The sequence below is a fragment of the Drosophila rhopaloa genome, unplaced genomic scaffold, assembly GCF_018152115.1.
Source record: "Drosophila rhopaloa isolate 14029-0021.01 unplaced genomic scaffold, ASM1815211v1 contig_115, whole genome shotgun sequence".
Taxonomy (NCBI): domain Eukaryota; kingdom Metazoa; phylum Arthropoda; class Insecta; order Diptera; family Drosophilidae; genus Drosophila; species Drosophila rhopaloa.
Genome location: NW_025334990.1, coordinates 9,704,216 through 9,719,337, shown reverse-complemented (window position 1 = coordinate 9,719,337; position 15,122 = coordinate 9,704,216). Strand labels below are relative to the sequence as shown.

At 38.9% G+C, this 15,122-nt stretch overlaps 1 protein-coding gene across 1 annotated transcript; it reads right to left on the bottom strand.

Annotated features, from left to right (window-relative positions):
- Positions 1-863: 863 nt before the first annotated feature.
- LOC108049450 (dynein regulatory complex protein 8) lies at positions 864-1,680 on the bottom strand. Its single transcript, XM_017130624.2, has 4 exons — positions 1,640-1,680; positions 1,346-1,577; positions 1,073-1,283; positions 864-1,009 (listed from the first exon to the last, which is right to left on the bottom strand). Exons 1-4 carry the CDS (start codon positions 1,650-1,652, stop codon positions 998-1,000), a joined length of 468 nt encoding a protein of 155 aa, XP_016986113.1. The 5' UTR covers positions 1,653-1,680; the 3' UTR covers positions 864-997.
- Between the last annotated feature and the right edge of the window lie 13,442 nt (positions 1,681-15,122).

Below are 15,122 nucleotides of genomic sequence, written 5' to 3'. Positions count from 1 at the left end.
ACTCCCTCCTCCCAGCAAATGCATTTCGAAAGGTATTTTAATTTATTTAAATTTCTAGCCTCTCTCGCACATAACCAACTGCAATTTGGAGTCCAAGTGGCAGTGGCAAGGAGGCGAGTGGCGAGTGGCGCAGCACACGACTCTCCGCCAGGTAAGAAAAGTGAACATCCATTAGTTGTGCTAATGATGCGCAACCCACTTTGCCGCGTTCCGCCCCAAGTAGAACTCCAGTCCAGATGCAGCCGAAACCACAGCCAAAAGCCAGTGTCCTCTGCCGACGACTTAGCCGGCTACTTTGGAACGCATTTGGCCAGTTCGCTTGGTTAGCTCCGCTCGCCTGTGTGCGATGGCTAATATAAGTGGCCAGGAAAGGGAGTGGAAGTCGCTGCGAAAGAGATTTGCTTAGTGAAATAGTCAGAATAGCAAATGTGGAGAGTGCTAAGCACATCCCGTTAACGAGCGTATTTTTAGGGACTTTATTGAACTGCACTTGCACTTGCACTTGCACCACATTAGGGTTCTAAAACAAGAACTGCATTTCAATTAGAAATGTCGAGGGCAAAATTGTTTTTATTTTATATCTTTAGGAATATAGGAACTGGAAAAGAATTAAATATGCATTTTTCTTACTGAGTATGAAATCTCAGTAAATTAAGATCCTGAAATAGCAATTGTTTCCATTAAGGGGGTTTTTTTTACATCAAGGCAATCTAAACGTGAATTATATTTCAATTTATATATTTAATATTCATAATTTGTATCCTTGGTAAAACAGGGAAAAACTAGTTTAAAAACCCTTTAATTAAAATTGGGAATTAAGTTAGGTAATTCAAACAATTTCAATTTTATTATTTCGATTTAAGTTGAAAAGGCAAAAATCTGACATTGAATCAGAATTAAATTTTTGTTACTATGCTTTCAAATTGCATTAAGTACAAATAATACAAACTTTAATGGTAGAATATTTTGAGGAATTTATAAAGCTCTGCCTTCACTTTTACAGATACACCTGGAAAGTTAAATAAATACCACATAAGATTTAAGCTGGTAAAGAGTTGTTAAGGTTATTTACCATCAATTGATTCAAGTAGAACTCATAGGGAATGTGTCCGCTGATTGGATCTATGGCCACTGGCCACATCTCATCCATTTCCTCCTGGGTGAAGGGCTCCCCCTCCTCCATCATTAGTTTTCCAAAGCTCTCCTTGGTAAGATATCCCTTGTTTTCAGGATCCAGTATCTTAAATGCCTGCAGAATTTTCTCCGGTGGAGCAGGCTCCATTCTGTCGAATGAATTATATTTAAATAAAAGTTAAAGGTATATACAAGATGAACTTTTACTCACTTTCGTTCCATGAGCAATTGCGAGACATGTGGCAAGAACTTGGTCAAATGCACTTCGCCACTGGTCTCCTCCGATTCTGTGGCAGAGATTACTTCATTCACTTCCTCCTCGGTGGGCACACAACCCAAAAGTCTGAGAACAGTGCCCACTTCTCGCACATCTATGAACTTTTCGCCATGATGATCAAACACACAGAAGGCATCCGAAATGCGTTTCTCAAGGTCGTTGTTAACTGAAAATGGTTTATTGTATTAATAATACTACGCAATTTATTTTAAATATTAAGCTTCTTACAATCCATATCCATGTTACAGGCTTAAGTTTTTCTTTTCAACTGAGAAAAGTTGAGGGTGTTAGATATTTAATCAATATATCAGTAAAACAAAGCTCGTTGCTAGGGGTGATTTGGAAAGAAGAGAGAATGTTCTCCTTTTTCATGAGCGTTTTTCAGCACCTATTTGTTATGGCTTTCTTTAGTTTCTTTTTATTTCCAGAAAATAACTTGAACTAGTCGTTTTCGTTTTGGATCGACTAGATCCAAATCCACACAAGGCGAGGCGGGCCCATAATGCCACAGTAAAAACCACCATAGAGCGGCCCATTAGGCAGCTCATGGAGGCCATCATATTGGCCCATTACCATTTCGCCGATCCACCGGCTGTCTGGTAAGGAACACGGAAGTTTTTCTTGCCATACTGGGTGCTTGGCCAGCAGCAACAAGTGCATTTTCGGAGCTGTGCCCACTTTAATGGAAATTACTGCAGAGCTTGCCATTAATTTTGCCGCACATTTGTCTGGCCATCTCCAAGCTGCAGTTTCAGTTTGAGGCCCGGCTCTCAACGCATTCGATTCGATTAAAAAATGGCAAAGGCAAGTACGAGAACTGCTCCATTCACGCTAATGCGTGTCGTGTACAACACGCTTGCCACTTGAGCTGTTTGCCGCATCTCCTAGATGCCCTGCCCCAGTCCTAGCCAACCTGCCCCTGCCCCTGCCCCATGCAGCTCCCATCAGCACCATCGAATCCACGTACACACTTGCCTATCTGCCGCCATCTCCTTTGCCGGGCCTCTGGACCTCGACTTGGGCCTGGATCTGCACTTGGGCCCGGGCTACTGCCATAAACACTAAAAGTGTTCGTCATTTGCTGTTCCAGATCCAATTAACCATTTTGATGCATTTGCCTCCATTAACTTTTTCTCTCTTTCGCTCTCTCGGGCCCTTTTTTCCAGGGCTCGGTACCAATCTGTTGCACTGGAAGAAAATGCTCTCCATATTTAAACATTTTACTTTTGATTAAGTTCTAGTTTTGTACGATTAGTATGATTTGAATAGATTTCCATATATTTTGAATTGATTTTTAATATTTAGTAACGGAAAATATCAAAACATTTGAAAATAAATGTATTCAATATATCATAAGATTTATACTGGCAAGCCATCTTAATTTAATATCAATTTAATTTAATTTTATTTCTTGCAGTTAATTAAGATGTTACAAAAATTTATTTCAAATGTTGGTATTAGGTCCATAAATCAGCTTATTATGCCACAGTGAACGAGTTCATAACACACCTTTGATCAATGATTTATATATTTATTTAATTTGAGTAAGTTTTTCCAACTTTAGTAAGGGTCGGTTTAGATTTGAAATAGAGCTGAAAAGAAACAAAAACAAGAGAGAACGCTATAGTCGGGTGCCCCTACTATCAGATACCCGTTACTCAGGTAAAGGGAGTGCGAGGGAGATGGAGATAGAAACTTTGATCACGCATAACTTTTTAACGAATGGTCCGATTTGAAAAATTTCTTCTACATTTCAATAGGTATTGATAAACACAATAAAACTGCATTTTTACTTTTCCGAAATATTTAAATTTTTAAAATCGTATATAAGCGATTGTGGGCGTTTAAGGGGGCGTGGTACCTTTTTGAAACAAACTTGCGCTGCGTAGGAACTCCTAGAATCTGCATGCAAAATGCCAATCTTCTAGCTTTTATAGTTTCCGAGATCTCAGCGTTCATACGGACGGACAGACGGACAGACGGACATGGCTATATCGACTCGGCTAGTGACCCTGATCAAGAATATATATACTTTATAGGGTCGGAAACGCTTCCTTCTAGCTGTTACATACTTTTGCACGAATACAATATACCCTTTTACTCTACGAGTAACGGGTATAAATACTTCAAGGTACATATGTTTTAGAAATCAGCCACTTTTTTAATGCAAATAGCAATTTTGTTATATCTTTTAGAGTTTTTGAACATAAATTTCAAATTTATATTAAAAACTCTTAAAATCGATCATCATATCATAGGTAGAAACTTTTCTTTCTGTGTCCAATTTCGCTGCTGACTTACAACGTGATCGGAAGTTTGTCTTAGCCATCTCCAGCATACCATGCCAAACCATACCAAACCAAACCATACCATATACCCGGCTATATCTGACGACGTGTCCGTGACTCGCAGAGGCTCATACGAGTAGGGATTGGAGATGGGGCTGTGGCTATGGCTGCTGCAAAGTACTTTGTAAATGTTGGCATGATTTAAGTCGGCTCTTAGTCTCTTTATTCTGACATTTACCCCAGGTTTGTCTATTAGGCATGCGATTAAAATTTAAATTGAAGTCGCGCAGACTCCGCTGCGGGATTGGGTTTCAGTATGGGTCTGGCTGTTCTGTGGTGATTCTTTTATAAAACTAGAAAGAACCAGCCACGCCCATTGCAATCTCGGTCCGCCAGTTCCGGTTACTGCCCTGAGTTCTGCTCATCTGTCAATTTCGACACCTGTGGCTGACAGTTCGGGGACTTTAGACAGGGTACATGGGAAGTGCTTCCTGCCGAGGAAATTACCTTGCCTCTCAAGGAAAGAACTCTATTTGCATAAAAATGAGACAGCGATCGGCTTGCTTATATGCAATTAAATCAGCACTAATCTATTACTTCAAAGATATTTTACAACCAATCCTAAAACCCTTCTCTTCGCGCAATAGGCAATCATATATATTAAGGTCACATCCACTCGAATCGATTGCCCTTTCCAGACGCCAATCGAAAATGCCATTTTCCATTAATAAACAATTATTATTATGATTTCCTATTTACTTTTTTTGCATTTAATGCTCATTACAATGCCTGCGTATGTAGACTGGAGTAATTAAATGGAATTTAATAAACATAAACATCCGAATAATGAATGCTACCTTTCACAGCACCAGCAGCACTGACAGTAAGCGGAAAACTCCGGACAAAAGGCGGCCCAGAAACTTTTGTTGAATTAATTAGAGTAAAAAGGCAGCCATACAGCAGCAGCAGCTTCAGCTACCTTTGTATTCACATGCTTTTAAACGATACGTAAAAAGAATTCAATTCAGGCGAAGTGATATGAAAGAATTGATTAATAATCATAGCTAAAACCACAAAAGACCAACCCAGGGGCTTGATCTGCCCCTCGTCCCCCAATCCCAGTGTCTGCTCACCCAAATGCTCGGCTACTGGCAAAAGCCGGCCACAAAAGCGCTGACGCCATGGTCCCACTCTCGGCTCACATCAAGGCCAATTGGGCTGGCTCCGAGTTCCGAGCTCCAAACTCCAAGCTCCAAGCTCCAACGGATCCATGCTTACACACGAAAAATTAAGTCATTTTCCTAGTGATATTTGTAGATAAGAGATTTACATTTAATCTTATTTAACTCGTTAGTTTATAATCCAAAATAAGATTAAAACTAGATATAACAAAATATCTATTTTTGCTTGCTCAATGTCATGGTTGTTATTAATTTTTATCAATATTATATTACTATTAATATTATCAATATTAAAAGCTGATGAGTCTGAGTTGACGTGCAGAAGAAACTAGTTCTATCTAAGTCTAATTCTCTATTTAGTTAGCATAATAAAAATCTAATTAAAAAGTGCTTAGAAAACCAAGCCAAAAAGAACATTTTTATTGATACATTATTTAAAATTACAAATATATTACACTTCCTTTAACAAAAATAATACCTATTGAATAATACTCGGATACTGATCCAAGTTTACCTATATTTTGTTTTTTCTTTTCAAAGACCCGTTCGGAAATGTTGAGTCTTTTATATCTTTTGTAATTCTCACTCACCTGACCAAAAATTACAAAAATATTTTCCTGTGCAGAGCTTCAATTGTAGGCCCGAACCGAGTACACATGTTGCTAGTTGCTGCCGTGCTCCATATTCTGGAAACTCTGAGCTCGGGACTTGACTTTGATTCAATTTCCATATGAAAACATCGATTTGCGTTTGTGCGCCCGCGTCGTCGTAATCAAAGTGTTGTTTATGGAACACGTCCGGCGTGTTTTGCTCTTTTTTTTTATAATTTTTTTTTTGTATTTTCTGGTTGCCGTTGCCTGACTTGTTGTTGCTGCCTCGTTGGCTGACTATAAAAAATTGCTCACGGCAACAATTGCGCGCGTCGGCTGAAAAATATGTAGCAACGATTACATTTGCCTATTGCATGAAGGGGCCGAAGTCAAAGCCAAAGCCAAAGCTGAAGCCAGGCTAAAAGCAAACGAGTCGGTCCGAGTGCAAGTCCAAGTCCCGAGTTATGATTGAGTTCTAATGAGTTGAGAAAAATGTATCAAGGAAAACCAGTTCCCGGAATCGCAATTAGATAAGTGGGCTTATTCATGCCACAAACGTGAACTGCAAGAAAGCGCAGCGCAAAGTCGCAACAACGAGAGTCGGATCGAATTGAATTGAATGGAGTGGAGTGTAGAGGATGGGGAGTCGGGAAATGGAAATTGTTTCCATCGAATGGGCTTACAAATGTGTAGCACATTTTATATAATAAGGCGTTACAAATATTTTTCAATTTCATTTATTTTTTTGGTGGGCAAGAAGAAAAATAACCATGTTCAGGTGAAAAACTAGTTTGACTGGATGGCAGTAGGGGCATTGGACATAGGATATGCAAATTGGAAATTATCGAGAATATACTACGTATAATGACAGTGCTATGTGGCCATAATCGAATAAAGTCATTAGGCCGTCAGGTAATAAAACCGTATACATTAGGGTTCCGTACTTGCACTAGAACTGCGACCTTATAAATATTTAAGTTTATTCGATTTTTTCCTTAATTCATGGATATTAGAAAGCATTAAAATATTGTTGTTCTTCGGTTCGTAAATAGCTTATACCCTAAGTTTTCCCATTGACCAGCATTAGTTCCGTTTTATCACCCATTCGACCAGGCATTCATTCACCTTTCAACTCCAGATTCTGCACTAGTTTAGGCCTCGATTGGAAGGCGTGAAATATTAATACGACGAACACGCCTGGTAGCCAAAGGGAAAGGTCGGCCAGCTCCACCGATTTTCCACCGATATTTGCCCCGCCAGTTAATTGCCTCACTTTCTAGCCGTAAAAATCGACTACGCCCTAATGTGCGTGCCTTTCCAATTACCAAGTCCAAGTCGCTGGCCAGCCCATCATTAGCCACGTTTACTAATGATTTCCAGCCAACCTAGACTCCAAGTCCATGTCCATGGGAACCTGGGAATGAGAACTGTTCCAAGTTTTCGCATGCATGTGATAATGGTTTTTGGCGGCGCTTTGATTTCGCCCCAAAACGGCCCAATGGGACAGCGAACAAGACAATAAATCAATAATTATTGCAAAATAACATTGCAGCCCAAAATAAAAACGCAAAGACAAATTGCGGTGGTGTGCAGCGGACGGTCAGGCGTATGACTTAATTTGCCAATTTGAACGCCAAAGGCTAAAGCGTACTTACTTCTTGGCCGAAAAAGGCCAGACAGCTGGCCGAGTTGGTCGAATTGGTCGAGTTGGCCAACCTGGTCGCCCGATCGTTCTAAACGTCAATTTCCGTGCCGGCAGCACTCGAACCTCGTTGTCTTATTAAGGCCCAAACGCGTGCGCGGTGCCCAGCGATCGAAAAGCGAACAGCAGCCAGCAAAAATAAAAATAAGAATTCTATTATGCTCATGCCACACAATGTGATTAACTTGTTGACCCTGTCTAAAGAGCAAACAATAAAAGTAGGTATTCTTATGAAGTTTAGAATGGACTTGCTGTGGCCCAAATTGCACACGAAAGGCAACCAAAACCAAAAGCAACCGCATGCACTTCCGTGCCCTGCGGTAAAAATGATTTTATGCAAACAGAAACCGAATCCGAAACCGAAAGCGAGACGGAAAATTGGCATTCGTTAGGCGTTGCTAATAATTGAAAATCTCCAAAAAGCCCAGACCGCAGAAAAACAAGTTGTATCCATCGTTTTGGACGCCCAGGAATGCAACTGCCAACCGAAGATTGCGACTGCGCACCTGACTTTTGGGCCAGCTGGGATTTCACAGTGGTCATCGGTGAGCTGATTGATTTAGGCTTCCATTTAATGGCTTTTTAAAGGTAAAGTGCATTATTGGAGTTTTGCCAATAATCATAATCATAATATCAAAAACTCGATGTTTAAATTTTTTATTAAGCATGCCTTTTACCCATTTTAGGAAAATAAACCATTAATTAATGTGCGTAGGATGAAAAAATGTTAAAAGAAAAAGTGAAAAAGCTTATGACTGCTTTTAGTGCATTTAGCATAATATATTTCCATTTATCATTCATCTTTCCATTAATATTTGATGAAAGTTTGTTTTTTTACCATTTTTGTGATTTTCAATTGTGATATGAAAAATGCAAGCAATTTCAGTCAATTTTAAAGTATCAATAATTGTTTAAAAATTTATTGATTATGCATTTTGTTATTTCTGCAAGCCCTGCGCCACCGTACCTATTGGACATGTTAATTTTCATTGTCAGCTTTCGCTGCAAATTTATGAACACTTCATACCCGGGCATTGCAATTGGCAGAGGCAAATGGAAATTTCATTAAAACACACACTCGTACACAGTGGAAAACCTGCTGGAAAATTGATTTTGCCGTAGCATGACAATCACTCGGCCCAATAGCCGCCTTTAGCTGCAAGGCTCACGCCCACCGAAAAAATCGAGAAGTAATAGCATGAAAGAGTCGCAGTTAGCTGGGCAAAGTCAGCCGTAACACCGTTGCTAACCCAACTGATTCATGGCTTAATCACGGCCAATCGGTAGCTGCGACTTGCAGCCAAGTTGCTGCACCCAAAAAAGACGGCTTTATCAGTGGGTCGAGGTATCGAGTGAGTGGCTTGTGCCTGGAGGCGGCCACCAAGCCACTTGGCTGACTTTGTGGCAGGCCAATTGATTGTTTGCTCCACAACTGCAGGACTTGCGATTGGGATTTTCGCTTTTTCGGACTTGCTCCCCGCTGAACAATGCTTTAATTGCCAAGTTATTACACAGCCAGTTTTCACTCTTTTTTGCTTAAAACAACGGGCCACATCCGCTAGATGCCTGCTAGGAGGCTCGCAGAGGAGGAGTGAGTGGAGAGCAGCTTCCTCAAGCCATAAACAACTGTTCGGAGTGATCTCTGCCAGCGATCTCCGCCGATCTGCGATCCGCAATCCGCGATCCGCCGTCCGCGCATGCGCACCGCTGCCAAGTTATAAAAGTGTAAATAAGGTAATTAGTGCTTCCGGGCATAATCATACAAACATGACGTAGCTTGGTGGCTCTGGCTGCGGCTCTGGCGCTGAGCACCATGTGAGTGCACTGAAAGAAATCAATCTAGCTTGTAATAAACCAATTTATTAACAGGGAATTTTAAAAAAAATCAGCAAGCTACCTTAACAAAACCTCTTTAGAAAGTGGAAAAGGAACTCAACAAGTCTTAAAATTAAAAAATTCTAAAGAAATTTCATAAATGTGTATACAAATTTTAAAGTTTTACTTTTAACCACTTTTACTTTGATACATTTGAGGCATAACACATGGAATCTGGTCGTTGTTTTTGTACCTAATCATACATGTCGTATGATTAATTTTTTCGTAAACTTTGAAACCATTGCCCAAAGTCTTATACTTATATTCGTTTATTTTTGTTTACCAAATACATTTATAGAGAACTAAACTCTACCATAATGAACACCGAAAGTATGCATCGTTTTGTTTATGCTAAATGTTTAAAAGTGTACAATGCGGAAGGGAAAGGGTTTAAATTTAAATTAAAATCAAAAATATGATATACATTTATCAGTGATAAGTATTTTATAAAAATTAAAATCTAAAAATATATTTATATTTCCAAAGTTTTTTATAACCAAAGAACATATTTTATGCTTTTCCAGCTCCTTGGACCAATCAATAAATTCTTAATTTGGCATAGTCAATAAAAATAGAGAATAAAATACAAGCAATGATATTTGAAGTTTGCTGAAACTTAAAATGCAGTTTTCATTGTATTTTCGGAACTCAAATTTGTGAAATTTTTTGCAAGTGTAGTTCTGTGTCCCTGTCCCTGTGTCAACTTGTTGTTGTTTGGGCGAGCGGCTAACGAACTGACGCATCGCGCGTTCCACAGCTGCGATACAAACGCAGTGGAACAAGCTTGTTGCTGATGACAGCGGCGACCACGACGACAATGTTACGCTTTGATGGAGGAACCGAGGACGCCGGAGTCGTCGGGCGGAGGCATCAATTGCTGATAAGCAATAAAAACAAATGGCAAGAGAATGGCCCAAGAACAACTCCAGACTCCAGTGCTCCGGCTAATAAAAAAATGCGAGGCTTGTTGACGACTTGGCGCTATACATTACGAGCGCGAGATTTGGCTAATTATGATGCCAGCTGATCGGCTGGTTGACTCTTGAGTGCCCCATGGAGCTTTGTTTGCCGAGCCTGATGCTGCCTAATTGGCAGATTGGAGAGCCAATTGATGAGTCTCGCCTGAGAGCCCCAACGAGATTAAAGTAAATTTGCTAAAAGCCATGATACGATATGAACACCAATCAAACAATTTCTGAACAAGTAGGAAGCAGCAGCTTCATGCCATATCAAATGATTGGGGTTACGCCCTGTAATGGAAGTGGAACCCAGGAAAAAAAGATATAGCATGAGAAAAACATAAGGCCTAATGTGATCGACAGCATTAACCAAAGATTCTCATTAATATTAACTGTATAGCAGGGGAGCTAAAATCAAGTTTAGTTATTCAAACTCATGTTGGGAACCTGACAACTTAATTACAACCGCTTTTCTGTGGCTGCCACTTCGGTTGTCTCTGTCGGTCTTTTGTGGCCACATTAAACCATGATTTGTAGTGTTTAAAATTTTATTTTTCCCTTTCGACTTTTATTTCGAAATTAATTAACCGAAAACTACTGTTAACTGGAGGCATTGTCTAAGCGCAATCGTGGACACAGAAAACGTGATGTTTTGACGGATTTCTCAACTTGTCGATGCCTGCGGGATTGGGTCTTGGTAGAAAGCCCCATTTTGATGTCTTAATTAGGACTGAATACGAAATGCAAAATCTGGCAGCCTCTTTTTATATTGTATTTAACTTTTTTTTTGTAACATTTTTTTTTTTTGCCGTAGAATAGATAACTGCAAAAGGCGGTGCCAATCAAAGGCGCCAATTAACACGAAGTTGTTTGGACAAGTTGTGTTTACTCTCGGCCATTTGAGTGTGAAATTTAATCAGTGTGCGACCGGCGAAGTCATTCGGAATTCATTTTGCCCAACTCCAAACTGTTGTTTATTAATTTTGATGCCAAATTTATTTGCCCTATTAGCATTTTCTCATAATTTTCATAAAACAATTTGTTGTGTCTCGCTCGCAATTCCAAAAACAACGGAGATCAAATCAGACAACACACGACACCGGGCCACGCATTTTTATGGTATTTCATTGACTTGCTTCACGTAATTTATGGATACTCCACAGTCGGAACAAAAAGCTAAACTTACCGCCCTCGCTAAAAATTTTCATCAACCTTTTATGTAGAGTGCGATCGAGGCGGAGATTAAATTCTACGAGATTTACATAGAACTTTAAGGATGTACGCCCTATGATGGGAGATCTCTTATTTAGAAAAGGGAGATCTCTTACTTATACAATTTGTATACTTCAAACTAATATCAATGTTAATAAAATTCTTTTTAAATATATTTAATTTTACTTATCAGAATTAATATAAACATTTTAAAGTAAACTTAAAAAGAATTTAGAGTACAACATTTCTGTAATTATCTCAATAATTGTTGAAAATTATATTTCGGCTATAATATAGTTATCATTTATAATATCATTTTAAGCGTTCAGCAAATGTGATTTCCTAAAGACTTTATGGTCTTAAAAATAAATATGTTCCATTTTGTAGAGCATCCCAAATTCCTTGCATTTAAATCCCCTGCCATCACTCTTTTTCCTATTTAATTGTGTGTTGGTATTGCCATTTCGTATCGCTTTGGCTGTCCCATCATAAATTTGCAGGCTTATCTGCCCAGTCAGATCTCCTGTTTCCAGCGACCTAAGCATTTGTGTTGATTCTCATAATATGCTAATTAAAATCGTCGTCGTCTTCTTCGCCGATGCTGCCGTGCGTTTGCCTTTTGGTCAATTAAACAATATCGACATCTAGTTTTGTTTAAATTAGCATACAATTTTTTGGACTGCCCCTTCTGGGGCGACGGCGATGAGGTAACAAATTACGTACAAGCATTTATCATGTTATTGGCATCGAGCTACAAATAGCCGCGATTCAAACAGATTTTTATTCAAATCCAACCGATTAAGCGGAGTTTTGGCCGGGGCATAAATTCACTTTGGCTTTCATAAAAGTGACAGTTTCTAATGTCAAACAAAATTCGCCGCACGTCCCCGGCCAACTGACCAGTTATCTGGCATGGCCATCAATAAGTGTTCGATATTTTATTTGACATTTGTGCCCAGTTTTATTGTTGCTGGCTTGCAAATTGCCTTATTTATTCACTTGCCGTGTTGTGTTAATAGTGTTTCATTTAAATGTTAAATACGTAGTTTAATTAAACTGATTTATTGTGGGTGATCAGGTGATTTGTTGCCACTGGTTCTTGCCAAAGTTCAATGTGCAATTAGTAGTCATTCCGATGCAAATTGAGTTCAGTGTTTGTTGAGAGCGGCTTCGCATTGCTTTCTTAGTCGTGTGTACTTGTGTATACATTTAAATCTAGCTCTGCCCTGAAATTCCCTGTAGAATGTCTTAAATTTGTTTAAATTGCCCGTAATTGCGTCGGGTTAAATGGGCTGCCAAAAAGCACTCAGAGCTGTTTTTTATAGTGCGCTTTGTGCTCGCCTTGCAGCAACAGCAAACTTAAACTTAACCCTTTCCCAGCTGCAGCCGGCGATCATCATTTAAATACCCTCGAATGCAGCAGCTGCGCTTATGAAACCGAGCGGAAGACCAGACCGCGCCACAAATAACCACTCAAAAATTTATAACTGTGGCTGATCATAGCAATTAGTGTGAATTTGATTTTACTGCCGACTAAAAACGGAAAGTGTTCAGAACGAGCAAGCAGCAATAGCGTCGTTCAATAAAACCGATGCGTAGCTAAAAGCTGCAAATGTACCCCCAACACGGAAAAAAAACATGGAATTTAAAATTAATTTAATATTTGATACTTTAAGAAACATTGTTTTATTTTTAACCTAAATAACTTAGATCCATAAATAGAGATTTACAACTTACGGAAAGTTTTGTTGATATGCCTTTGAATTTATCGAAAAAAAGATGTTGAAAATCCTGGAAGTTTTCATTGGGTTTTACTAACATTTTCTTTTAAATTGTATTATCTTTAGCTTGGTTTTTGTTGCATTTTTTGGCATTGCTTTTTGAATAATAAATCATCCAAATTTAAAAAATAAGCACACTTACTGAGAACAGAAAAAGCCTTACAAACATATTAGTAATTTAAAATAAATTCCCAACTACATATTATCTATTTAACTGACTCATAGTGCCTTTTCATTAAATATATTCTTAACCATAACTTTTTTTTATTGGCAGATTGTGGCTTAAATTATACCCCGTAGTCTCCCCTATTTTTTTCCGTGCACATGGCACCGCCCTCTCCGGCTGAAACTCCGACTCCGGAGACAGTTAATTGGGGGTCCGCCTTGTGGTCACACGCAGCAGCCGCAGAGGGAACCGCAGTCAAAGTCAAAGTCAGAGTCAGAGCCAAAGCCAGGCATTCATAATAAAAGCTGAGGAATGAGTAAATTAAGAATTATGGCTTTTGCATGCAAATTCAAAATTTCCGATACACAATAAATTACTTAAGAGCGCTCCACCGAAAAAAAAGCAAAAAAGGAGGAGACAAGCCAAAAGCTAAAGAACGATAACCGAACAAAAGCGCAGAAATACAACTGGCGATGCTTTCAATAAAGAAGTTGTAGACATTCGCGATCTGCGAGCTAAACTTGTGAGTTATTCGAATTGGAAGTGTCTGTCTACACAGAGAAATCAGATCATGATCATCTTGAAATTCAATGACTTAAATAAGGCCTGTTAAATTGTTAATTTGCATTTTAGTCATAAAAAATATCATTAGTTTCAAAAAAAACATTTCTTGGGCCCATTTATATCAGATCTCATTATTTATTTAACTTATTAATAAAAATTGGTATGGATCCAATTGTGTGTCTTTCGGTCTTTGTGTTATTACTTAAAAATAGCTATATTCATAAAAAATTAATACTTTTTTTTCAGTGTAGGAACGCAGGCCTTGAACCAAGATCCCAGGCAGGCACGAAGATTAAAAGGGTCAGGCATTCGCTTTCATGTGGGTGGCCTCATGTGGAGCAACTGTCAGCCAGGAGTTTGCATTCAGCCAAGTTATGATTTAGCCGAAAGTGAAATAAAGGACGATCTTCAATTGTTCCGCCCATTTTTGCCAGTTTTTCAGGTCAAGGCAGCCGCTTAATTCGTTTACCAAAAGCAAATGCAAAAAAAAATCGTTCTTCACTTTAACGAACAACGTTTGGAGCCTTCCAGCTGGTAAATTAATAAGCCAAATTAAGTGTGACTCCTAGGAAATGGTAAAAAATCGCCTGCTTTAATATCCAGCGGCGTGCAATCGGAGATTTTATTTTTTCCGGCTACCATTTACATAACCCCCGAGCCACTGGACCACTCCAGTTCGAGTGCATGTGCTCTTTTTCCCACAATAAAATGATAAATGAATTCAAACTGTGCACGGTATTCAAGAGCAACTGTCCGAACAGGCTGCTCTGGCTGCCACTGCCATGGTCATTTCCATGAGGCCAAATTCGGGTAGTATAGCTCGATGCTACTCACTAAGGGGTCAATAATATAATATTTCAGCTTAAATATATATTTTTTAAAAAGAAAACTATTTCCTAGGTAGAAATTTATTAAAAATAAGGAACACTTTTTTAAATAAAATAAGCACAATTTAATATTGAAACTGAAAGAGCAAATATTGTGGAGCTTTAGGAGTTTTACCTAAAAGTACTTAACTAAAAGTATGTCAACATAGCAACTCTGTCCCCATTTTGAACACAGTTTAAGGATTCTCTGGATCTAAAAGAATATGAGAATATAATGGAAATTTCCTTTAACTCATTAAATGTTAATTTTACTCATCAGTAGAGTATTAAAGTCCGATTAGAGCCATATTCAATTACATGCAGATACAATTTATGGCCTCCTGCTCCAGCTACAGTTTTAACTATAGCCATTACTATTTCTAATACGGCTGTCATTCTGGCCGGCTTTTGAATGTTTGTTAATTGCTTTGGGGAGAGAGTTGGGAGTGCGGGTGGAGATTGGATTGGCTACCTTGACCAGGCGTTAACTGCATGCGTGTATTGGCCATTTAGACACAGTCCTGCAG